The sequence below is a fragment of the Mytilus trossulus genome, chromosome 4 (assembly GCF_036588685.1).
Source record: "Mytilus trossulus isolate FHL-02 chromosome 4, PNRI_Mtr1.1.1.hap1, whole genome shotgun sequence".
NCBI classification, from domain to species: domain Eukaryota; kingdom Metazoa; phylum Mollusca; class Bivalvia; order Mytilida; family Mytilidae; genus Mytilus; species Mytilus trossulus.
The window spans coordinates 43168609-43194770 of record NC_086376.1 but is presented as its reverse complement, the minus strand read 5'-3'; the positions used below and the strand labels follow the sequence as shown (position 1 = coordinate 43194770).

Genomic DNA, 26162 nt, shown 5'->3' with positions numbered 1-26162 from the left:
ATCAGATATAAACCTCAATGCAAACGACATTCTGTACCAGCATTTTAATTAGCCAGATCATTCCATCGTTTCTATGACAGTTCGTATAATCGAAAACAATATACTAAAAGACTAACAATCCTCAGCTTGCTACGCCTCGCTGTAGACAAAAAAAAATGATTACTGGATTAGTCAATTGGGAACTGCGACACCTTATAGTTGCAATCTCACAATTGATGGTTTATGTATTTGACCTAGTCCTTCCTGTAGATCGGTAAATGTGATGAATATTTCCAACTCTACTCCTCGACGTAGACGCAGTCATGGTCATCGTCATTATACATCACCTACTTTGCACGATGCATTCATTAATGACTTGCTATTTTTTACAAAAAAAAGCCGTTTGGTATTCATCACATTCCCACGAAACTGTATTCATCGCCCCCGTCAAAACTTTATTCCCTGTTCAATAGATGCTCGGAAACCACTGTTTTAAACCCTCATTCAAACCAATACAATCTTACAGCTATCATTTCGGATATTGCAACTCACAGACGTTTCAAACCAGTTTGCATTGGAAAAGACGAAAAAAAGAAAGAATTTTTCTTTAACTTTCCTTGCCAACAAAATTCTCGATGGCGTCAACTAAGGCAGTATCCTTCATCATAAATTAGTTCATTCGCAAATAACTCCATATTTTTAAAATCAGCTTGTACCAAAAATCTATACCAAACCAATTGCATCTAACATTTTCAATTACAAACACGTTTTGCAGGTTCTCCACATTAACGAGTTTAAGTTTAAAACCTCCTGATTGCACCTGTGATAGTTCCCAATTCACATATAATCTGGCCGGCTACGTTATTACCGGGAACCCTAACATTTCCAATTACCCTTCTATGCGAAATTTGTTATCCAAAACTCCGAAATATCGTGAGCATAAATCCATCAATTGGAAATACAACTTAAAAAAATACTGAAGAATTCAGTCGAGGATTATCCCAGCCAATGGGCTAAACACGAGAAAGAAGACGTAGATATTATTTCCAAATGGATCAAGACTGTGAGGTCGTTGATACAAATCCAAATTAGGAAACTAAATGGGTATGTGAATACCCACGCTACGCCAATTTTTAAAGACCAAAATGTTGCAAATCCCTTGTCCTACCTTCAAGACAAATATGTTGTTATCCCTGCAAAAAAAGCCCTAAACAACACCGGTTCTGTTTGTAAATACCATTACATAAACTGCTTGATAAATGAATAAGGTATTGAAAATTCATTTTGAAACTTAATATATACCCTAATGACACTTACCAAAGAGGAAATCATGGATAATGATAGGTCTGTTCTATGTTCCTTTGAAATTTGAACCAAAGATGAAAAACTGGATCTTCCATCACTGTATTGGATACTTAAACTACATAAGAGTCCTACCAACCAACGGTATATTGCTGGGTCTTCCAAGTGCTCCACGAAACCTCTTTCTCAATTATTAACATCCATTTTATCAGCAATCAAAGGCGGGCTCCAAAGTTATTGTAAAACTGCATATTCTAGAGGTGGTGTAAATCAGATGTGGATACTCAAAAAATCAAAAGATATTGTAGAGAACACACAATTTAAGACTCTAGCATTAAAACATTTGATTTTTCTACACTTTACACAAGTATTCCCCGTTCCAATCTACAAGACAAATTAGTTCATTGAAAACAAAAATGGCGACCGCAGATACAAGTATCTTGTCTTGGAGAGGGATACATCATACTCTGTAAAGAATCACTCTGATTCAAACAAAAAATTCTCTGAAACTGACATTATCAATATGATAGATTTCTGGATTGACAACATATTTGTTAAGTTTGGAATTCCAATGGGAACCAAGTGTACACTTATTCTTGCAGACTTGCTTCTTTATCATAATGAGGCTGACTTCATACAGGAACTTCTTCGGAAGAAAAACAAGAAGTTAGCAATATGCTTTAACTTTACCTTCCCCTATAAAGATGATGTTCTCTCGCTAAATAATACAAACTATGGTGACTATGTTGAATCAATCTATCCCATCGAGCTAGAGATAAAGGATAATGATTTACTTGCTGCTCACAATGAAGCTATTAAACCAACAGTTCCAAATGGTGAAGTTGGAATCATCTATTCGTCAATTTTACGGACGCCATCACGATTTATTTGACCGTTATAGAATAACCATTTCATAGATGATATCGGATATGTTCCTTTTTTCGTTACTACAGTAACCTTCCCTTTTCACGAATTTGACCTACCGAATTAAACTCTTTACCCAATTTGAAATACCATAAGCAACACGACGGACGCCACATGTGGAGCAGGATCTGCTAACCATTCCGAAGCACCTAAAATCACCCCCGGTTTTTGCTGGGGTTCATGTTGATTAGTCTTTAGTTTTCTATGTTGTGTCATCTGTACTATTATATGTTTGTCTGTCTATTTACTTTTGGCCATGGCTTTGTCAGTTTGTTTTCGATCTATCAGTTTAACTGTCCCTCTGGTATCTTTCGTCCCTCTTCGATAAAAACTTGTCAGGATACGTGGAAGTTCAAATGAGTAGACGGTGTATATCTTATTGTCAGCATATATAGATTAAGAATAGTTTTGCAGGGTAAGGGATTACCGGATTTATTAAAAGATCGAACTATTATTCAGTATACGTGAATTATTTTGCATCTTCATGTTCTTGAGATTAATATAAGAGATAGGCTAATTATGTATGTGTAGTGGTCGCTTATGGCCTGTGGAAAATACGTTAAGTCTAATTATTTTCAATGCAGGATCTGATTTTTACTAGGCAAAACCCTTTTAAAAGACCAACACTTTTCTTAATTAGATATATGTCAATGTATTGATTTTCCGGATAATCAAAGAATTTGTTTCAAAGTAACTAGTTTGTATAATTTATTTAATGTCATTCCTGTAAAAAAAATTGGAAAATATTTAACATTTTAAAAAAGTTGAACAAGTATAAGTATATATAACGATTTTAAACATTTATCACTTAATCGTTTTGCCAAGTTTTATATGTATATGAGTTAATGAGATCTAATAAATTGAAAGACCTTTAGTCTGAATTTTAAACACTGTCTTTTGTTAAAATGCTTAAATTTGACCTCGTCGCGACATGTTGCTGGTGATCGGACACTATGCCAAAAATAATTGAACGCCACTCTATAGCAACAGTACAAACAATCGATCTTTCAATGATATTGGTATATCATATTTCGTGTATTTTTTGTTGGAGAAATATTATTTACAAAGTTTTAAGACATTTGTATCTATGATTTTCTTTTCTTTTTAGATAATATAAAAACAGTTATTTAAACTATGATTATTGCCAATGAGGCAACCAGTCAGTAAAGATTGTATGACGCAATAATCACTATTTGATAAGAAAACGTATTCGACTTTTTAAATTAAGCGAGTGTACAAAAATATGATACACAAGTTAAAACTGTATTAAATAGAATTCAAGGTCGGTGCAAGAAAATGTGAAAGCCGATTGACAATCTCAAAGAAATTTATATGTTTTGATAACAATATTTATTTATCAACCATCAGTGTCTGTTATAACAAACTTAACAAAATTCATAATAATCCATTCAATGAATTTGGAAATAATTGACAAATAAGACACTTTAATCATTTTAAAAACTATTTTTTGAATGAAAGAATAAAATGTGCACATTTTTACATCTGAATGATAAGTTTTAAACGTAAATCTTGGTGTTTTTTTTTGTTTCTTTTTTTGTTACATTTTGACAGGATATCACGCACGATACATTATTGGATAATAATATTACTCATATTCGTTTTGAGTTAATAAAACCCAATTCACATGCCTTATCACTCTTTTCTCACATTGTTTTTCTATGAGTAATTCATATAATTTAAATACGAATAGTTAATTACAATATATTTGCAGTATTGGACGATAGGGATTTTTGAAAAATGATTATTGTTGTGATGGAAGTATATATTTTCCGTCCTTTTTTCTGTACAAGGACCGGTCTAAACAGTTGTCCAGCCTGTCGTATGCTAACTTATGCCAGTCCAAGGCAACTAACATGTTATCATGTTAAAGTACGGTACAGGTTATGACTGAATCCATCACTCTCACTTGTTTTCTTTTCCTAAATGCCAAAGGCAAATATACAAACATGGTTTTGTTTTTATAAAAAGCATAAACTTCAACATAATGCCTGTTCATTACATTCAAGGATCAAAATACGAATAAAACTTAACACATTGCTTGCAGCGTTAGAAGCACTTTTCTGGACTGACGACATCATAAACACTCAAAAACCAAAACATTTAAAACAAGGACTGTATAAAAACGCTAAATTTCAAAAGCTGAGTGATCGAAAGGAACCTGAAAAGAAAAGACAAACTCCTTTTAAGTATACTGTGCCTACTATAGTTGTCGTCCTTTCAAGGAATGTTTTAATAAGCACTTGTTCATGTCTTATTGTTTTAAGTTTATACAAGTTTGACATAATTTTAAAGGCAGTATTTATTGCACCTATAATACAATCAGATGTCCGATCAAATCTTTTATGGAACAAATACTTTAGAGCTTTATATGTAATTTAATAACAAAGTTGTTCTGTAACAAATATTAGTCAATTGTATTGAATGTTCAAATCGTCACACAAGTTTGAAGTATAAATAGATCTGTGACATATAGTAGAGATTAGATATGTAATTCAATCATTGTTTTATTTTAATAAATCAGATCCTCGTTTGTTAAACATTCTGTACGTAAGGTATGGGTTAATAACTAGATTTCTGAAAATATATTTTATGGCACAAAATACTTAAGATATTTCTGTACGTAAGCTATGGGTTATCAATATTTGTTTTACAAATTTTTTGTTGTGCACAGTAGGTCAACAGAAATTGAAAGCCAATATAAATAAGACTAGAGGCTCTAAAGAGCCTGTGTCGCTCACCTTGGGATATGTGAATTAAACAAAGGAAGCAGACAGTTCATGACAAAATTGTGTTTAGGTGATTGTGATGTGTTTGTACATCTTACTTTACTGAACATTCTTGCTGCTTACAAATATCTCTATCTATAATGAACTTGTCCGTGTAGTTTCAATGGAAAATGTTAGTAAAAATTTACAAATTGTATGAAAATTGTTAAAAATTGATTACAAAAGACAATAACTTCTTAGGGGGTCAATTGACCATTTTGGTAATTTTGACTTATTTTTGAGTCTTAAATTGCTGTACATTATTGCTGTTTACAGTTTATCTCTTTCTAGAATAATATTCAAGATAATAACCCAAAACAGCAAAATTTCCGTAAAATTACCAATTTAGGGGCTGCAACCTAACAACGAGTTGTCCGATTCATCTAAAAATTTCAGGGCAGATAGGTTAACAAATTTACCCCTTGTCAGATTTGCTTTAAATGCTTTGGTTTTTGAGTTATAAGCCAAAAACTGCATTTCACACCTATGTTCTATGTTTAGCCATGGCGGCCATCTTGGTTGGTTGACCGGGTCACAAAACACAATTTCTAAACTATGATTGATTGATTGACAGACGACGACAGACGACGGACGCCGGGCGCCAAGTGATGAGAAAAGCTCACTTGGCCGTTTAGGCCAGGTGAGCTAAAAAGGTGTGGTGATTGACAATAAGAAAAATCTCAAAAAAGAGACCAAATGACACTGAGATAATCAAGTATAGAAATCAAGCTTGAAATGATCCGAAATTAATAGCATTCCTGTTTAAAAAAAGACAACTGAAATATTTGAAGAAAACATATACTGCTGATATCAGATGCTCTGAAAGGCTTCACATGTTGCACTCGTCCTGATCACTTTATTTAACTTTTTTTTTTTGGGGGGGGATATATAGTTGGCCTGTTGCGAGTTTAAATACATGAACCTATCAAATATAGCGTCATCCTCTAGTGGCAGTTTAATTTTCCCTAACCTTCATCCCGGACGACCTCATATTTGACATTGAAGGTTAATCAAACACATCATTAATTTCTTATTCGCCTTTCGAATTATGCAAACGTTGACTTAATAAATAAAATATTAAACGTCTATTTTGGTATATATTTTAGACACAACATGCCGGCAACATCAACAGAAATCCAAGCGGTGCTAGGTAGTTTTGTCCTTGGACTATTTCCACAAGTTATGCAATGGATAATAAAAGAATACATTACTTCAAGAGGATTGACAGAGAAATATAAACAGAAAGACATACGTGCCCCTCTAACGGTTAGTGAAATAGCATTGATGGACAAACTTCCCGATATGGTGGATTTCACAATCGAATTATGCTACAAGATATTACGTTATGAACATTTATTGCCTGAACCGATGTGTAAGTGGGGGAATGTTCCAAGCGATGAAGACGTTGAAATCACCGATGATATTCAACGAATATTAAATAGAACGAATGAAATTATCAGAATGATGTCCGCCGATATTTCCGAAGACTACTATGAAGAAGTGTGTACTACAACACATGACGTACTAAAGAGGGTAGATAAATTTCTTAATATGAATACCTGCGCAGAATTGTATCACACAATTTGCCATTCGCAATTAGATCCTACTGTCATAGTTTCAAAACTTAGGGAGGTCAAGCAGGTCAATGGTATGTATTTTGATATACTACTCGTGTACCTCCACAAGGGAAAAAAAAATGTTTTAAAAAAAAGCTTCAATATTTTGATACGTTACGATACCATAAATATATCAGCATAAAAAGCCAAAGAAGAAAAAAATAATTCTCAGTTGAATTAGTTCAGGAAAAGATAGAAACAAGAAGGCATACAACAATACTAAGCATTGCGTAGTGAAACAAAAACTGAGATACACGAACCTATCAAAAACGGTGTTAAACTAAGAAGGGTCAGCAGCTCCTGCTCTACTTAGACACTTGTCATTTTATTGTGTTTAGTTATAGTAATTGGTTACATCCAGTGATACGCACCCAATAGGCGGATTGGTCATATAAACTATAAACGTAACAGCTTCCTGGTAATATAATAAAAAAAGTGACAAAATATCGATTTCTAAGGGGGAAATTCACTACGGAAAGTCCTTCATAAATGGCAAAATCAAAAGTTCTAACGAATGGAAAACATACCTGACTTGTTACAGACACTTCCTTATGTAGAAAAATGTCCGAGCAAAACAAACAAACATCATAGAACAAACGTCCAAAATGAGCACTCAGGAAATCCCAAATACAAAAATATATCATTTGACAAGAATGAATTTTTGGCGATTCATAAGTCCTTCGTGGCTTCAATGAACATTACATTGAACAACAAATCTGAGAACTTATTTTGTTTGTATTGGATACATGAACTTCATAAAATTCCGTACAACGTACAAACAACGGTTCATAGCCGGCTCATCTGCATGATCGACTAATGAATTGTCCATTAGTTTGACAAAAATTCTGTCCGTAGTGAAAAAAGAACCTAAAAATACTGTGAAACTGTTTACTTGATTTACCATATGTGGATTCTAAAAACCTCTAAAGAACATCTGGATAATTATGAATCTCGACCTTTTTCTAAATTACTTTTATCAATTTTTTTCAACCCTATATACCACCATTCCCAATGTGAAATTGAAAAACCTTTTAAAATAAAGTAATCCGAAATGCTTTTCAACATAAACATGGTACATACGCTACACATTTATTACCTTTGGACTGCAAACGGCGTTTTTTGTTAATAGTGAACAAAAAGGTAAAACATGATACATAGAGGAACAAGTGATCAGCATGGCGGAGTTTCTAATTGACAACATATTTGTTGAATTTAGAGGCATTCCTTTGGGGGCTAATTGTGCACCTCTTCTTGCCGACCTCTTTTTATTTCTATATGTATCGGTGTTTCTTTCAGACACTTGTCTAAAACAAGAGGACCAAAGAAGCCAGGTCCTTTAATTTCACATTCAGATATATTAATGATGTTCTTTGGAACTCTCAAAATAGAAATAGGTGCTAACTTACAAATTGTGGCTATTTGTAAACATAGGACTTGTTACAGACAAAACTATTTCACGAGTTTATTCTATTACAGAAATTAAATCATAGTTAAATTGAAATATTAAGGCAGAAGTTTTCTTTTTTTTTTAAATTTTTCTAGTACAAATTATTCTTATTTTAAAATGGCGAAAGGAGTTACACATGCAGCAATAGTTTTCGTCAGAGTGTTTTTTTTTGATTGCCCGTATACCTAGGTAAGCTAAAAAGGCCCTTAAGAGCACGTTATTATCTCAGTTATTGCTATAATTTACCTTTCGAGTGCATGGACTTTGGTATTGCATTATTTGGGAATACACGCTTTGGTTCTGCATTTCTTCCTTAAACCCAGTAGGCATTTTTAATCTTAACCTTATAATGCAATTGTGTATTCCCTATTTTGTTTTCTTATCATTATATTTTTGGTAGTTCACTTACCATAATATAGCCATGTTATTGGATTATTTTTAAAGGGCGCATATTTTTGTTGATGTAAATCTTTTTAGCCGTTTTTATTTATCATCGATATTAGTTGTGTTGCTTTCTTCATAAATTTTAAAATCAATAAATCGTCATCCCACGATGTAATTCTCAACCTGTTTTTTTTAAACCTATATTGTTGAATGTGTTTACCTTTTATAATTATTTAGTAATGTATGCTAGCAGAACCTCTTTTTTCAGCAAGTAGTAGTCTTGATAACTGAACTTTGTACTTTTTTACTGCTACTATGTTAACACATTACCAGATATTAGCTATATGTTTCACCCAGCATAAAGCAACTACTATGGTATATATTAACTCAAATCAGTTATTTATAAATTGAATAAGATTGCTTCAAACCACCAAAATGTCCCTCTAGTTGAATACATTAGAAATGGAAGAAAAATAGTGTTATAGCTCCTATTAAAATGATCAAACTATGAACATTGTTAAACGGTCTATGATAATTTATGTATTTCAAACATACAAAGACATTGCCATTTTCCAAAGAGGGGGGTATATAAAATTAAATTGAAAGTTAAACTGTATTTACCTTTGATGCATCTCTATAACCTTTTCACTTACTTGCAGTGACCCACAATATTCAAGAAGTTGATGAGAAGAAGGAACGTTATTCAAGACTGTTACTGGTTGTCATTGAAAGTTTTCCGAATATGCTCAGAAATGTAATCCAATTAGTTAAACCAGCAATGGAAATGTACAAAATGTGCAAACCTCGTATGGAAGACTTTACGTCTGATCAGCAAGCTAAACTAGAAAAGTTAAAAAAATCAGAGTCTTATGATTCGTTGGATATATCAATGATATACAGATTGCTTAAACAGTTTTCGCTAATACAGTCTCCGACAAATCACTGGGGAGGTGTTCCAGGCGAAAAAGATACAACAGTAGCAGATGACGTCGAACGCATACGCTATTTTAGAAACAAACTAGCTCATATGTGCAGCACAAATATCGGGAAGGTTGAATTCGATGATTATTTCAACCAGTTTATTGATATTGGTCGTAGAATGGATAGAATACAAGCTAGAAGATTTGGTCAAAACTTCCAAGATACAACATTTGAAAGTGACATTATTGGACATAAGACGTGCAATATGGATACCCAAATGCAGATCAAATACATGAACGCATTGAAGGAGCTTGAGAACATTAAATGTGAGTCATATATCTAACTTTGAAAAAAAAATATTGTAAAAATGTGTTTCACTTAGTTATAATAGAAAGTAATTTAAACAAATATAGAACTCAAAGAAAATTCTGAGCGGAAAGTCCTTAAACAAAAAGACAAAATGAAAAGTTCAAACACATCTAACGAATGGCAAGTAAGTGATGTTGTCGCTTATGGTTTGGTTTGAGTCATGTACTCGTGAATTAAAATACAACAAAACAGACTGCTTTTAGGTCTTTAATTCTAATCACATATCAGAAACTGCTATGCTATAAGAAGAGTTTAGCTGCCTATTTTTTGAATGATTTATTCATATCTCAGTAATTGCAGCTTTTTTCATGTCTTACAATAGTAGAGGGGAAAAACAATGAGATGATTACTATGCAAGGTAGATGTCGATTGAACTCAGTTTTCTCTTTACGCGGCTTATTACAAGAAAATCAATAAGATAAGAGAAGTTCAACTATGATAGTTAGTGTTAGCTCTTCGTGGACTTTTTTAAAATATGCTCAGAGGTATAATCCAATGCTTATTACGTTAAGTATTATATACAATATGTGTCTGAATCACTTCTCACTTGATTATCAATCAAAAATACAACAGTTGCAATCGTCAAATACTTACGATGCATTGAATTTATCAATGATTTGCACATTGTTTTAACATTATATAAGTTTTTTTCTGCTAATATGTGGGACGGAGCATCGTTACAGGATGATTTAAAGTCGAAATGCACATACGATGCAATTAATTGTCATCTTTATTGTTATTACATACCATGTAGACTCATTTACCGTCATCGATCAGAAGAAATATTAAAGTTTTCTGTTCGTCTGCTGATAAAAATATGTCCCTTTTAAGTGTGCTCGCAACATTTATATAAACGTGACAAAAAGCATTCTAAGTTATATGCAAGGGCAACTTTATACAAGTTACTGCTGATTAAAAATGCTAATATGCTTATCTATATTTAGATAAAGTCAAACGTGTTCATTTAGTGCGGTGACTGAAGGTAGATTTTTTTGAATTTAATCTCCCCACCGAACACACACCTATATAATATATCATTGGAAAGAGGAAATCGTTTACTATAATAATATGCCTGTCGTCAGGACTTGGTATGGTCACATTTTTTTCAAATTGAGGTCAAAGATCATATGTGAATATCTGTGAAAATTTGGGAGGGTTTCAATTTTGACATTTTTTTCTATTTCTAAACTCTACATAAATACAAACGATACTGTTTTGGCTTTATTAATGTTTGTTATTATACATAAACCTTAATCATTAAGATTTATTTTATCAAAAAAATCCTAAAACGACGTTTTATAAACAAAACTTCAAAAATTAAGTTTTCAACCTATAAAATGTTAAGAGCACCTTAACCTTTTGAAAAATTTCAATTTCAGGTAAAAATCAAGTATCATGCAGGACAATACTTTAAAATTATTTTTTAAACTATCATATTGGGTGAGGTATCAAATCAAAGCAATAGAACAATACAGTCAAATATGACCTCAAATTGAATTGCGGATATTTCAGGTTTTATTATAGACTATTCGTTGCTTTTGGGTTTTTTTTCACTATTATTACTGCTTCCATATAGTTTTATCTGTTGTTGCGTATTTTACTCTGGTTAATATCTATTACATTATAAGTTTTGTACCTATATCCCCCCTTTTTTTTCCTTGCAACGTACCACAAACTTCAAAAGTATTCCATATGAAAAACAGAAGATGTGATATGATTGCAAATGAGGCAACCCTCCAAGTGAGACATAAATTACCAATACATCCAGTACGGGCTTCAACAATGAGTAAAATTTATACTGCATAGTCTTCAATTCACGAAATGAATATTGTAATACAAACGAAAAATCTCTCGACCTGATTGATGTACAAAATGAGTAGGAAACAAAAAAAAAATAGTATATAGAAACATACGACAAACACTGCATTACCGTCTCGTGACTTGAAACAGACACAAACAGAATGTGTCGGGGTTTGACTTTTTTAAGGGCACGCCAACACTCCCCAAACCCGGGGGCTGAGACCGTGTGTTTCAGTTCAACAAGCTCTGTACCTAATCAACCGTTTTTTCTATCATCTTCATTTTCACCAACCGTCACAAGACATGTTTTTAATATTTATATACATTTCACTCATGGCCACAGGTATGCACATGAAAGGTTCTGCTCAAAGCAAACACGTTATTTTGAGTTTTTCTTTACAAGTACATACAAGGTATTGTAGGAAATCCGAAGACATTTGTTCCCAAAGAAATACCAGCTTTAAACCATCCCTTTCAATTCATCCAACTTTGAAGATTTAACAGAGATCTAAAATGGGGTTAAGATGACATCCATATGCTTGTCTGCAAAGATGATGGGGAAATATTATGCATGAGACATACACACTATCTTGATTTCGCTCAATTTCATGGTTGGCAACACATTAGATGTAGCGTCGCACTCTACTTTAAGAAGTATAAAATCCATTGGCATTCAATATTTCAACAAGGTGTTTCGAACCAAAATCATGGTACATTTGTAAAGCCAATCCTAAATGAAAAGGAGTAAAAAAAAAATGGTCACACAAACGGTTGACCCAACAATTGCTTAAGCAATTACGCAATTTCTGTGATGCCATTTCCTGAGAATAGCCTTGGCTATGCAGTTTCATCGAGTTACCATAAAATGAATTGCAATAAAGACGAAGGCATTGACTGAATTGAAGAAGAAAGAGACAATTCATCCGAAGTTGGGTATACTTCTGTAGAGTTTGTAGAGCTGTCTTTTCTATTGTATACTTGCAGTGGAATGACATATCTGTCCGTTATTTGTGTCTATTACATTTGACATACAAAATTTTGAGTTCAGTTTTCAATCGACTAACAGCTGATATGGCATCTCAAATAGTTATTTTGCTACAAAATATTGTTATATTTGCCTTGAACTTGTTGAAGTTGTTTGACAACTGAATTTCTATAGAAATCAACGAGTTAAGACTGCATTTTAAGTAGAATATTTTAAATTAAAATCAGCTGGAAGAAAAGATCTACTACTAAGTAGTATATTTATCAAGTAACGGTGTCATGAGGAATGACCATTACATCGTTGTCAATTGCCAAAATAAAATTAGTAAAAGCAGTATTGTGATCTGAGATATCTGCTTATTTTTCCGTTTTTAGCAAATAATTTGTAATGCAACCAAAATGACAGAGTGCTCAAGAAGTTTAAAAGATGGACGGGAAACTATTTCAACTTTAACTTTATCTGACACGGTTAAAACGTTCTTAATACGCTCATCTGATTCAAACTTGAGTAGTTTTTTATCTTTCGAAAATGTTTTGTTGCAACAAAATATACAAGCGCTCCAGTTGAACGACTGCATTCTAGAACGCGTACACATACCCGAAACTGAGGGACAACAGTCCGATAATTGTATGTCGTCATTAAATATCAGATTAGAAGCTTCCTCGCTCTAAAAGGGGGGACACATATGTTTACTTGTGTAACCTTTGAAGCATGAACAATGATACACAGCTTGCACGGAATTCTGTAAATTAACAGCTTTCGCATGAAACAGTTTGATGTTCACCTCATCTAATCTTTTATTCAATACAGATACAAAAATCGACTTTCCTATACTGGGAAATTGACTCAAAATTTCAGTCCATTTTTTCTTTTCTTTGCAAATTAAGCACTGCATAAAATTTAACAACTTTTGTCTTTTCTTTGGACTTAATGGAGCAAGTTGAAACATACTTGACATATCACGGAATATTTACTGAAACTATCCGTCAATTATTTTGATTTTACAATTAGACTTTTCTGACAAAGTATATTTAATGTTTTATAACAAAAAAACAGAGAATATAAACACATACAAACAAAGAATGTAGCATATATCAGTGCACATATGTGTATATACTAGCGAAGAGGTAGTAATATCATATATCAGTTGAGAGCAAATTATTGACTAATAAACAAAATGTGACGGAAGGCAAGTGATTAAGTTCCGTGTTGAAATTGAAGTTTTTTATTCCATTCTTTTTCCATTGATTTCTTAAGTTTTTTCTTATATTTTGGTTCCGAAATTTTTATCACTGATTAGTTTTATGAAATACTATATGCTAAAAATATTATAGAATAATTTTTATTGCTACTATGAAGAAGAAACTAAAGTTTGTGTCTGAATTTGCAATTAAAAATCCCTCAATTTTTAACAGTATTAACTTCGCAAATTTTATAGAGTATAAGAAAATGAAATACTAAATAGAATATTTCGATATATGAAAATAGCTTCAGGAAAAACTAATTCAGTTAAATGTAAGTGAACATACACAATTTTTCATTTTGAAAAAGGGGGGTTGAAACTCTCCAATATACTACTAGTCATTAAAACGACTTTTTAGAAAAATGTGACCGTACGAAATTCTGACGACAGGGCAAAAACTTAAGAAGACATATTTGTCTTTAAGTTAAGACCATTTTTAGCCGTGTGTTATTTGGGGAGATTAAATTCGCGATCTAGACGACTTTTTACACTTCTGTCACCGCACTAATTTGTCAAATTATTATTGTTTATTTTAAACTAAGTGGTGTTTTGTAATTTGTTCATGTTTCAATGCCTTATATTTCAGAAAAAATTTGCTTTAATACAGCCGCGTACCATATTTTATATCATGAACTAATATATTCTTCTACAGGATAATCAGTTACAATGGTAACTTTAGGTGAAATAAAAAGTACGATTTATAAATTTCCTGCTTTGATGCACTTTTCCGAATTTACCTTCCTCATGTATCATCAAAGGTAAATATCAGGTAATTTGTTAAAGATTCAAATTTTTTCACGATATGATATGCTATAGAGGGTTGCTGCTCACTAGGAAGCTATAAAACCAAGAGTTCCAAATGGTGAAGTTGAAATCATTCCTTCGTACATTTTATGGACGCCATCACGAGTTGGTTGAACGTTATGGAATAACCGTTTCAAAAATTGTATCGGATATGTTCCTTACGTCGTAATTACTACAATCCACGTCACTTTCATGAATGTGACCCACCGAATTCGAGTATTTACCGGATTTGTTACTACATAAGCCACACGACGGGTGCCACTTGTGGAGCAGGATCTTCTTACCCTTCCGGAGCACCTGCGATCACCCCTAGTTTTTAGTGGGGTTCGTGTTGTTTATTCTTTAGTATTCTATGTTGTGTCATGTGTAATATTGTTCGTCTTTTTGTCTTTTTTATTTTTAGCCATGGCGTTGTCAGTTTGTTTTAGATTTATGAGTTTGACTGTCCCTTTGGTATCTTCTGTCCCTCTTTTATAAAATTTCGAGTTATGACGAAGTTGCTGAAGATTATCATTTAATTGTCAACCGATTGTATTTTTGAAAATCATATCGACAGACTCTAATGTATTTTTATAATATTCTATGAAAGTTTTCCATTTTACAGTGAGATACGAAAAAAGGCCAATAAAATTTTTCTGGGGAGACAGCTTTCAAAGAAGTTTGGTAAATCTGAGATCACTTTTAGAGGACGCAAAGTTAGAAGGTAATTTTCCGATTTTTTTTTGTATATTGTTTTAGTTCTGATTGCTTAAAGAAAAGGCAAAAGTATTGAAATTGTGACTCTTAAAAATTTTTCGTATCCAATCGAACGAAATATGATATTAAAATAGTGATACTCAAAACTATTGGGATATCCTGCAATGTATTACAAAAAAAATGCATCATTACAATTGGCTTTTTGTTAGGTTAATGACGACTTTCAAAAATCATATTTCTCTCGATTATTGGGATTTGTTTATTCTACAATGAAATTCGAAACACTCACATGCTTCAACTGAACATAATTTTTTGTCGAATTTGTTTCTTCTTTCAGGCGTACAAAAAACTAATGAACGTATGTTGTTAATAGTAGTATGTGTCAATGACTTACAATACCGTAAGCGGACCGAATCAAAGAGAAACATCGAAATTATTTCCAGATTATTGTTATCATAAAAGAAATAGGTCTGATGGCTCTTTAAAAAATCACGTCGCTTGTTTTTTTTTGTATTTCTTTTTAAATAAAAATGATATTTATTATTATACTGCAACTTATCGATTGTTGCTCGTAATGGAAATTATTATTTCGCAATAACAAAAAAGAGAGTACTACGTGTTTTATAATTATTATAAAAAGAAACATATTCCAATGTGCAGACATGCAATAAGGATTAACTTTTTTATTTCCAATATATCCAAAGAAATGTTTGCCGGTATTACATTTATACATATTGTTTCTCTTAAACCGTTAACATCAGCAATCAAAGCCGGACTTAAGCGTTATTTTGATACTACTTACTATAGGGGTGTTTTGAATCGGATCTCGTTAAATCTTAACGTCTCTCCTCTTGCAGTTGACTTTTTTACCCTTTGCAAAGAAATTCTTCATTCAAAACGTATTTGTATTCTCTTCAGCTTCGTACTTGTAAGGCTTTCTAACTATTTTGATATGAGAGTCATTGATGAGTTTAATGAAGACGAAACGCGCGTCTGGCGTATTAAATTGTAAGCCTAGTATCTTTGATAACCATTAAGATAACATAATGCTAGCTAGCATTATTTTTTAACTTCACACTTTGCTATAAATATAAAAAGAGGGACAAAAGATACCACAGAGACAATCGAACTCATAAATCGAAAATAAAATGACAACGCCAAGACTAAAAATGAAAAAAAGACAAACATACAAACAATAGTAAACATGACTCAACATAGAAAACTAAAGAATAAGCAACACGAACACTTCCAAAAACTATGGTGATCTCTCAAAAAATTATTTAAAAAATTCCTAAACGCATTCATCCTATCGAAATTAGAATAAATGACACCACGGCCGACACTCGACTAACCGTGAGATTGGTCGGTTAATCTATATTGAGTATGTGGCTATATGGGTGATTGGTCTCCACATTTTCCACCTATTAAAACATTTCATAGTCTGCGAAATTTTCAGTAAAACTAAAAGGTGTTGCGCAAGTATGCAGTATGTATGCTTATACGCATACCAATTTTTTTTATAAAAGGCGAAACAAACAATTTAGATATCATTAAGTCGGCCTCATATCTTGACTTACATCTAGAAATTTACAATGAGGGTAGGTTGAAAACAAAACTTTACGACAAAAGAGATGATTTCAGCTTTCCAATTGTGAACTTTCCATTTCTAAGTAGAAACATTCCAGTTGCATACGGGGTATATATCTCCCAATTGATACGATATTCCCTTGCTTGCATTTCCTATCATGATTTTCTTGATAGAAGGTTGCTACTCACAAAGAAGCTATTAAACCAAGAGTTCAAAGTTTAAATCATCCCTTCGTAAATTTTACAGACGCCATCACGTGTTGGTTGAACGTTATTGAAAAACCGTTTAACAAATGATATCGGACATGTTCCTTACGTCGTACATACAATCCCCTTCCCTTTCATGAATGTGACTTTCCGAATTAGACTATTTACCGGATGTGTTATCACATAAGCAAGACAAATTTTTCGAACAATGATATCAATATAATAATAAAAACACATAATGTCTGTCTTTTTTAGATGTAACAAATATTGCATGCAAACAAATTCAATCAACGTGTCATTTTGTGTACAATTTGTGTGTGTAAAATGTGTATAAATATATTGATGGGTAACCCGCCTTTTCATTTAATAGATCGTACATCGAAGCTAGAAACATAATATTTACACCACTGGATTCAGTACATTGAAATGTTTTGTTAGACATGAATTATGTTTATGATAAACATATATTTACAAAATTAAACAATGGAACATGTTGAACTTTAAATGACTTTCTTAATAACACCTGATTAACAAACTTTAGCCAAACCGATTAACAAACCAAACGCCGATATAGCCGCATACTCAATATAGATTAACCGACCTATCTCGCTTAGGCTTGTGTCGGCTGTGGACACAACAGATAATGATAAGTCTCTTTGATACCATGACTTTCATCTAAAGCTTAAGTGTCGGAAAAAAATATGACAATATTTATTTATCTTCCTATTCTTTATAGCAACATTAAAGAAGGGGTTTAGGTATGGATTTTATATCTACCAGATGATATGATAGTCCAGAGCTTGTATGCGGTTCACTGTATTATGAATTTTCGAAATGTTAACAAACCCCATGCCGACGTATATTATGTTCTCTCGTAACCATAATTTTGTTCCTTTTCGCCGAAACAAAAAATCAATAAACTTGTATCTTCACGATCAACAGGCTTCTTTAATGTAACACATATGATCGATAATACATAGAAAAGACCTTTTTCAACTCTCGAATGTACCCTACCAAAAAGATGTTGTCATCTTTTAATTATAGTTCGTTCTAACATATTTAAAACCGTATTCATAACACAAATATATCATTACTAGAAGATAAAAATGATATTCAAAATATTGACAATCGTCAAAAATATACAAATTGAAACACATTTTCTATAGTTACTGTATATATGATATTTCACTTTTTAGCAAGTACTTTAAAGAGTATATCTAACGGTTAATACGGCGAATTTTAGGAGAGACCAACGTTTAAACAGCGAGCTTTTGCCATCACTCAGCGTCTGTCGACGCTGTCGTGGTCCGCCTGGTGTAAACTATTTCAAACATCTTCTCCTATTAAACTGCTGAATCAATTCCAACCTTAAGATGATTTGTGGGTTTTTTTTGCGTTTCGTCAAAAAAACAAAGCTGCCATGGCAATTAATGGAACATAGTGGTGAAATACAGTTTTTGGCTTATATCTTCAACACCAAAAAATTTAGAGTAGGTCTGATGTGAAGCAAAATTGTTGATTAGATCAAGTTCAATAAGCCAAGGAATTTTTAGATAATTATAACAACCCATTGTTTGGATGCTGGCACTAGATTGGTAATTTTAAGGATTATTTGGTTTTGGTTACTATCTTTAATATTATTAATGATCAACATAAAGTGTAAACAGCACAAATGTTCAACAAATTATTAAGATCTACAAATAAGTTTAACGACTAAAATTGTTAAATTGACACCTTAAGGAGTTATTGCCCTTTAAAGACAATGTTTCACAATTTGTTCATTTAGTTTGCTTACTTTACAAATCTTCATCTTTGAAACGGCTGAATCAATTTCAGTCAAACTTGGGCTGAAAGAGTTTCAGAGTATCTTGTATAGATTCTATATTTCATTTCCTTGTACGTCACGAAACATAGCAACTATAGCTAAAATAGAACATAGGGGTAAAATGAAGAAAATATGAGAGATGCAGAGAACATTTAAATTGAATGTTTGAGCCACTCATTAAAAGAGGGACAAAAGATACCAAAGGGGCAGTCAAACTCATAGATCGAATAGCCAGACAACGCCATGGCTAAAAAGGAAAAATACAAACAGATAAACTATAGGACACATGACGCAACATAGAAAACTAAAGAATAAAAAACACGAACCCCACCAAAAACTAGAAGTGATCTCAGATGCTCCGGAAGGGTGAGCAAATCCTGCTCGATCCACATGTGCCATCCGTGGTGTTGCTTATGTGATAAAAAATCCGGTAAAAAGTCTATTTCGGTAGGTCACATTCATGAGAGGGAAGGGGACACAAGGATCATATCCAATATCATTTCCGAAACGGTTATTCCATAACGGTCAATCAACTCGTGATATCGTCCGTAAAATTTACGAAGGGATTATTTCAACTTCACAATTTGGAACTCTTGGTTTAATAGCTTCATTCTGAGCAACAACCCTCTATCAAAATAATCATGATAGGAAATGCAAGCACGGGAATATCGTATCAGTTGGGAGATATATACCCATTAGGCAGGTGCTGCTGGAATGTCGCTACTTAGAAATGGAAAGTACATAATTGGAAAGCTGAAATCATCTCTTTTGCCGTAAAGTTTTCATCCGACACTCATTGTCAATTTCTAGATGTAAATCAAGATGTGACGCTGAGCTAACTGTATCTGTGGTATCCTTTATCTCTAGTTCGATGGGATAGATGCGTTCCACATAGTCACCAAATTTTGAACTATTTAGAGTTAAAATTAAAAGGATATCGCTAACTTCTTATCTTTCTTATTAAGAAGTTCCTGCATGAAATCAGCCTCATAATAAAAAAGAAACAAGTCGTCATTTGTTCCTATTAGAATGTCGACAGTCGGTTGAAAAACACGTCCTCCGAACGTTACAAATATGTTGTCAATAAAGAAATCAAGAATCTTGAAAATTTCAGTTTCGGAGAATTTTATGTTTGAAACAGAGTTATCCTTTACAAAGTAGGATTTATCTCTCCCTAATAGAAGATACTTGTATCTACGTTGTCCGTTCTTTTTTTATGAAGCAAAGCAATACCAACTCTTCAATTTGTCTTTTAGTTTGGAATGTGGAATACTTGTGCAAAGAGTAGAAAAGTCAAATGTGTTAATACTGTTCCAAGATAAAAGAGAGTTAGATTGATGTTCTTTAAAAGATCTTTGGAATTCTTAATTATTCACATCTGAATCACGCCACCTCTAGAATAGATAGTGTCACAATAACGTGAAAGCCCGTCTTTGATTGTTGATAAAATATTGGTTAATAATTTAGAAAGAGGTGTCGTGGAGCACGTAGAGAAAAATAAATTGAAAAGCAAAAACAATCATTGAGGAAAGATTTAAGCAAAAATATTACAGGTTAGCTATTCAGGCTCTTGAGAGCTTCTTCCTTATAGAGTTCTGAAAAATTTCCTTTTGTTGCAGGAAAAGAGAAAATCCGTATACAGATAATCTTCGAGAACCAATCTGATGGGGAGAAAAATACAAATATACTTAATGCCATTAAAGACGAGATAAATGAAGGTTTGAGTGGGATAGAATTCATATCGGCAACACAAGGGAGTTTAATTCTGAATGTAGATGTATTGCTAGATATGATGAAAACAGATGAATTTTTGCAATCTACTATTGCTTCATTGGTGGAAAAGATTTCGGAACTTATTACGCTCTCAACCACTGATAGAATCGATATTATTTTGTCACATACTGAAGGTATTTTTATTTCCAAAATTGATATGTTTATTGATTTATTCTTATATAAAGTCCAGTGTACTGAGGGAGATATATATAGTTTCCAATTAAACAGCTTAGATTTTGAAAGGTCGAAAAACGGTAGGTTTAGGGGAATTCGGACTGCCACTTGTAAATAAATGTGTCTTCAAAACGTAACCTACTGACCCTCAAAGAGTTGTTTGAAGGGTTTCTGACCAGCTAAACAAGTTGCAATCACACAACACGAGGCATGGGTATTAACTAGCTCATTTGAACAGAACTGTGTTCTTAATGAAGTATTTATTCCTGTCAAATAATTAATATTGTGGAAACTGTACTCCAGCTTAGCTTTTCCTAATAACGGATGTGATGAGTAATTGCTATAAGGATAAGGACAGTAAATGCAAAAAAAATAATGGGAAGTGATGTAGGGTTTATTATAAAGTTACATAAAAAATGAACTCCGAGGAAAATTTTAAACGGAAAGTCTCTTTTCAAATGGCAAAATCAAAAACTGAAACACATCAAACGAATGGACAACAACTGCCATATTCCTAAATTGGCACTTGCAACGGCCTTGAATGATGACAAATCACCATATAAATAAAATTTCAAACAGAAAAGTATCATCTTTGTGACGAATATTGAGGGTACAACAAATATTCCAGTACCAGCTTTCAGAAAATGAATCAAATCTGCATGCATGACATGATTATTAAGTCCAAGCACAACATGTTGAAAACGTGTATTTTGGAACTGTTTCTAGAATGACAATACTCCGTATTTTAACTGATAAATATACTATAACTTCTTATTTAAATGTTTTACTTATTGAAATTTCCAAGTATTGATGTATTCCAGAAATTAGAACATGGACTACAACAATAGTGAGTGCAGACCCAATTTACCTAGACTTGAATATTGGGGCTAGGTTACTAAAAACCGATGATCAATTGAGAGAACAGCTAAGTAAAATATCTGAAACCATTTCCAAACATGGCAACGGAAGGACAACATACTCCGACATTTCTGCAACACTTTTTCCCATAAATCTTGGTAACTAGTTTGTTGGTATTGGTTTATCATTTACAAACATATAGAACTAGTATAAGTACCAGGTGAAACAGTAAAGAGTAGACTTTTAGAGCATATTGGTCCAGTTTTCAGATAAGAAAAAAAAATCATTATCAACTTTTTAAATAAGTTTGAACGGTGTATATGATTTACTGCGATACTGACACTTCAAAAGTCAAAAAGTCTGAAAAGACCAGTTTTTGTCTTGATTTGCATGAACTTTTACTTGACATTCTTCAAAAGTATGACTCGTGTCTTAATTTTTCTTGACACATTCTCATTTATATCAAATTTGTATGAAATTGACTCGACATATTCTTGACATTCTGAATATGGTCTTAAATTTTCTTGACAAATTCTTGACATTTGAATACTGTCTTGAAATTTCTCGACATAATCTCGACATTCTTATTCTTTCTCAGATTGGCTTGACATATTCTGAACATTTTTAATTGTGTCTTAAATTTACTTGACAGTTCTGAGTTTTACAAATCATGACCAATATTCATAATATAACTTTAATCTTTATTTCTTTTTACATAATATACTGTTGTTTTTAAGTTACATTCCTTACAACAAATATGAAAGTTGGGCATGTAAATTAATTGAAAATTTGGGTATTTAAATAGTTTCACAAATGCAAATATGGCTATGAAATCTAATGTATAAAATAATTTAAATGAGGATGTGTTGATATAAAACAATTTAAATATTTTTTTTTTTTATAAATACAAATTTTGATTCCTACATCTCATTAATTAAAGGAGTAAAACCAATCATACGGTAGACATATTTCACTCTACATTCATAATATCCAATGTTAATATGGTAAATAATTATTGTACAAAAATGTGGTTTATATAAATAGCAAATTATGATGATATAAAAATCATTCATTTAACAGAAGAAAAAATTGTGTAATGTCATCTGTTGGAATAAATATTAAGTATTATACATGGACAGGATGTTCCCCATGAAATTAAGTTATAACACACCCCAGAACACACGCAACTTTCAAATAGAAATTACTGATTTACCGGATGTTATCAGTTGACCTGCCATAAACATTCCAAAAATTAAAAGAAAATTATTATCTACTCCAGAAATAATAATAAAAAAAAGTATTCATAATGGGTCCCATCAATGATTTCTATTTTTTATTCAAATTTGAGTGTTGAATTTTACTGATAATTTTTAATCAATGATTTCATTGGTCTCTAACATACATACATTGTACATAATATAGATCTAAACTTTTTTTTTTCTTTTCAGGAAGGAGTTATCACAAATTTTTGTTGATAAAAAATAATACACATATGAAAAAAAAATGTTTTTGGGTTGTTCTAAAAAAAAAGAGTTTGAATCAAGATGAGAACAAATTCTTTGACCAACACGAAAACCCCCCTCCTCTTTTTTAGCCACACAAACCCAAAAGATTTCATAAACCGTTCAGGCGAAATTAATACTGTGGAGATAGTGTCAAGACATATTTAATACTGTCAAGAATGTGTCAAGACAAATTCAGACATTATTTAGAATGTCAAGAATATGTCAAGACATATTCAGACATTATAAAGAATGTCAAGAATATGTCAAGACAGATCGAGACAAATTTAAGACAGTCAAGAATTGGTCAAGACTAATCCAGACTCTTATCAGATCATACAGGAAGTGTCGAGAAATTTTAAGACAATGTTAATACTGTCAAGACACTTGTCAAGAAAAATCAAGAACATTTTTAGACAAACTAATACTATGTCAAGAATTTTTTAAAATTATGCAGACAAATTAAGAATGTGAAGTAAAAATTCATGCAAATTCAGACAAAAACTGGACTTTTCAGACTTTTTGACTTTTGTAGTGTGATGAAGTTATAAAAATAGTAATTCGAAACACATTGATTAATAATGTGAAGTCATATTCAGTGTTTTGAGAGTACTTCATGTTGCATGGCCTATCAAATCTGAATACCATTATTTTCCCGTTGCAGACGATAACCCGTAATGAATCAAGATCGACCAAATCTATATTTTGTATTTATTTTAATTTTGGTTCCTACCAGAATATGCATGAACTAGTTGCTACTAGACGTTACACAACCAACAATGAATCGCATATCAAATTTAACCTAAGAGTTTTGCTACTACAGCCACAAAAGTTGTTAGTATCCTTAATCAACGATATTTCACACAATGATATTTTCTTTCACAATGAATTGACACCACTGCACTACAAATGTAATGATTTCAAATAGTTAGCTTCTCTTTTCTCAGACGGAACATACCATTGAACTCGTCATATGGCGTTAACATATGTCAATTATACATTATGTTTTTGCTTATCTATTATATACAGACTTTATTTACAGGCGTGTTGTCCTACATAAAAACAGCTCCAAATAAAATTGAGGAAGAAAGATTGAAACTGACACAAAAAAGAGTTACGGTTACCGACACAATCTGGTTGAGCGATACGTTACTTATAACTATATAATATTGCAAGACATACTTAAATACAGGTTTTGTTTCAGTTGGCGATGATTGGTTTATTATCTCTTGTTAACAAACCTCTGATAATTCTGGCGTATATACAAAATTTAGTACTGGTATCTATGATGAGTTTTCAGGACAAGAAAAACGTAGTATTAAAGACTAGGTTTAAATAATAAAATGAATCTACCATGGAAAAAGGTTATTTTGGCTTTTGGTTTCAGTTCGAACCAAGTTTAAAAAGAGAGGGTATTTTTTTTTACAGATCTTCGAAATGCTTTAAGAACAATATTTTGTATTTAAAAATAAAACCTTCGTTAGAAATTGTCAACTCTATAATTCATTATATATCATCACATAATGAAAAATTAATTCGTTTTTGATGCGTTTTGTTTTTTGATTTTGCCATGTGATTATGGACTTTCCAAATTGATTTTCCTCTGAGTTCAGTATTTTTGTGATTTTACTTTTTAGTATTTCTACTATCTTTAATTGTGCATTTATATAAATTCGCTACTTTTTCAAATTAGTAACATTGATTCAAAATTTGTCGATATGACAAAAAGGGTGAATTTACAGTATCAGTACGTATTTTACTGCAACCAGATGGACAAGTCGTCCATACATCTTCTGTGAATTTGAAATAATTTAAGAAATTTTATAGAATGAAATTTCAAAACAAGGTATCCGTATTGTCACACTAGTACCAAGGTACTACATTTATCAAAATTAAGTTGATTGAAAAAACTGACTAAATAAGGCACTGATTTATCTTGCAGCCAATACAAAAATCAGTATTTTTTTATGACTTGTATACTTCCTGTACATAAAAGACGATCGTATTTGGATTATATTTTATATTTAGCTTACAATCAAGATGATTGCTTTCTTGATCGACTTCATATTTGTAACTTTTGAAGACGTGTTTTGCAACAAACAATCGACTGTCCAATGTGTCCCTCATGTGGTTGACATGTTCAATAATTCACATGATGCTGACTTTATACAGGAACTTTTTAGGAAGAAAGAATAGAAGTTAGCAGGATCCTTTGAATAAACATTCCGCTTCATAGATGATGTTCTCTCAATAAATAATTCAAAATATTGGAACTATTTTGAAAGCATCTATCCCATCCAAACTGATATAAAGGGTACAACTGATACAATTAAGTCTACTTCATATATTGACTAACATCTAGTATTTGAAGATAAGGATCATTTGAAAACAAAATATTATTAATAAAGAGATGATTTCATCTTTCCAACTGTGAACTTTTAATTTCATGAAACAATATAATCCAGCAGCGTCTGCATACGGAGTATATATCTCCCAGTTGATACGATACACCGTGGCTTGTATTTTCGTTTGATTTCCTCGATAGAGGGTTGCTGCTCACAAGCAAGCGATTAAATCAAGAATCCCAAGTAGTGAAATTGAAATAATTCCTTCGTAATTTTTTGGACGTCATTACGAGTTAGTTGACCGTAATGGAACATCAGTTTCAAAATTATAGCATGTGTGTTCTTAATGTCGTACCTACAAACATGTCCGTTTTTCCCGAATGTGAACTACCGAATCAGAATTATTGCCGTGTTTGTACTAACATGAGCAAAACGACAGGTGCCACATGTAGATCAGAGTCTGCTTAGCTTTCCGGAGCTCCTGAGATAACCCCAGTTTTGGTGGATTCCTGTTGCTCAGTCTTTAGTTTTCTATGTTGTGTTTTGTGTATTATCATTTGTCTGTATGTCACTTTTTTTCTTGTTGTCATGGCTCTGTCCGTTTATTTTCGACTTATGAACGTGATTGTCCCTTC

The 26162-nt window shown here is 32.3% G+C and overlaps 1 protein-coding gene across 1 annotated transcript in view; it reads left to right on the top strand.

Moving 5' to 3' along the window:
* LOC134713952 (uncharacterized) overlaps window positions 1-26162 on the top strand; it is a 29748-nt gene that overhangs the window by 1613 nt on the left and 1973 nt on the right. Inside the window, exons 2-6 of the mRNA XM_063575219.1 lie at window positions 6098-6639; window positions 9098-9685; window positions 15165-15263; window positions 20495-20782; window positions 21644-21838. Coding sequence (XP_063431289.1) covers window positions 6105-6639; window positions 9098-9685; window positions 15165-15263; window positions 20495-20782; window positions 21644-21838 — 1705 coding nt within the window. The 5' untranslated portion in view covers window positions 6098-6104. The remainder of the gene's footprint in view (window positions 1-6097; window positions 6640-9097; window positions 9686-15164; window positions 15264-20494; window positions 20783-21643; window positions 21839-26162) is intronic.